The sequence below is a fragment of the Myotis davidii genome, unplaced genomic scaffold (assembly GCF_000327345.1).
Source record: "Myotis davidii unplaced genomic scaffold, ASM32734v1 scaffold157, whole genome shotgun sequence".
Lineage (NCBI taxonomy): Eukaryota > Metazoa > Chordata > Mammalia > Chiroptera > Vespertilionidae > Myotis > Myotis davidii.
The window spans coordinates 462,338-462,780 of record NW_006288722.1 but is presented as its reverse complement, the minus strand read 5'-3'; the positions used below and the strand labels follow the sequence as shown (position 1 = coordinate 462,780).

The 443-nt window shown below is 55.5% G+C and overlaps 1 protein-coding gene across 1 annotated transcript in view; it reads left to right on the top strand.

Moving 5' to 3' along the window:
* The first annotated feature begins 6 nt into the window (after positions 1 to 6).
* The window catches only part of PSME1 (proteasome activator subunit 1), a 22,733-nt gene continuing 22,296 nt past the window's right edge, over positions 7 to 443 (top strand). Inside the window, exon 1 of the mRNA XM_006760855.1 lies at positions 7 to 81. Coding sequence (XP_006760918.1) covers positions 43 to 81 — 39 coding nt within the window. The 5' untranslated portion in view covers positions 7 to 42. The remainder of the gene's footprint in view (positions 82 to 443) is intronic.

Here is a 443-nt window from a genome sequence, read left to right as displayed (position 1 = left end):
CTCGCTCCTCGTGCGGCGCCAGGACCCCCGCCCGCCCCAGCCATGGCCACGCTCAGGGTCCAGCCTGAAGCCCAAGCCAAGGTGAGCGCTGCGGGTCCGAGGAAGGACCCATCAGGGAGGCGTGGCGCCGAAAGGACGAGGGCGTGGGTGATCCGCCCCCAGGGTGACTTTTCCTCCCCTAGCATATGGATGGTCATGAGGTTTGGACCCCTTGACCTTTCCTCCTTAGAGATAACACCAAAGTCTCAGTTTGTATTTCAGCTCCAGGCTCAGAAAAGCAGTAAAACCTGAGCCAGGACCAGCTACACTGAATAATGACCCCACTGCCTGGTGCCGACCAATCAGTCAGTGGAGACTCTAATCCTGAAAGAATACACCTGGAAAGCTGCTGAATATTCTACTGAGATCCTCTCCTAAAATCTTTACCCTTAAAATCAATAGGG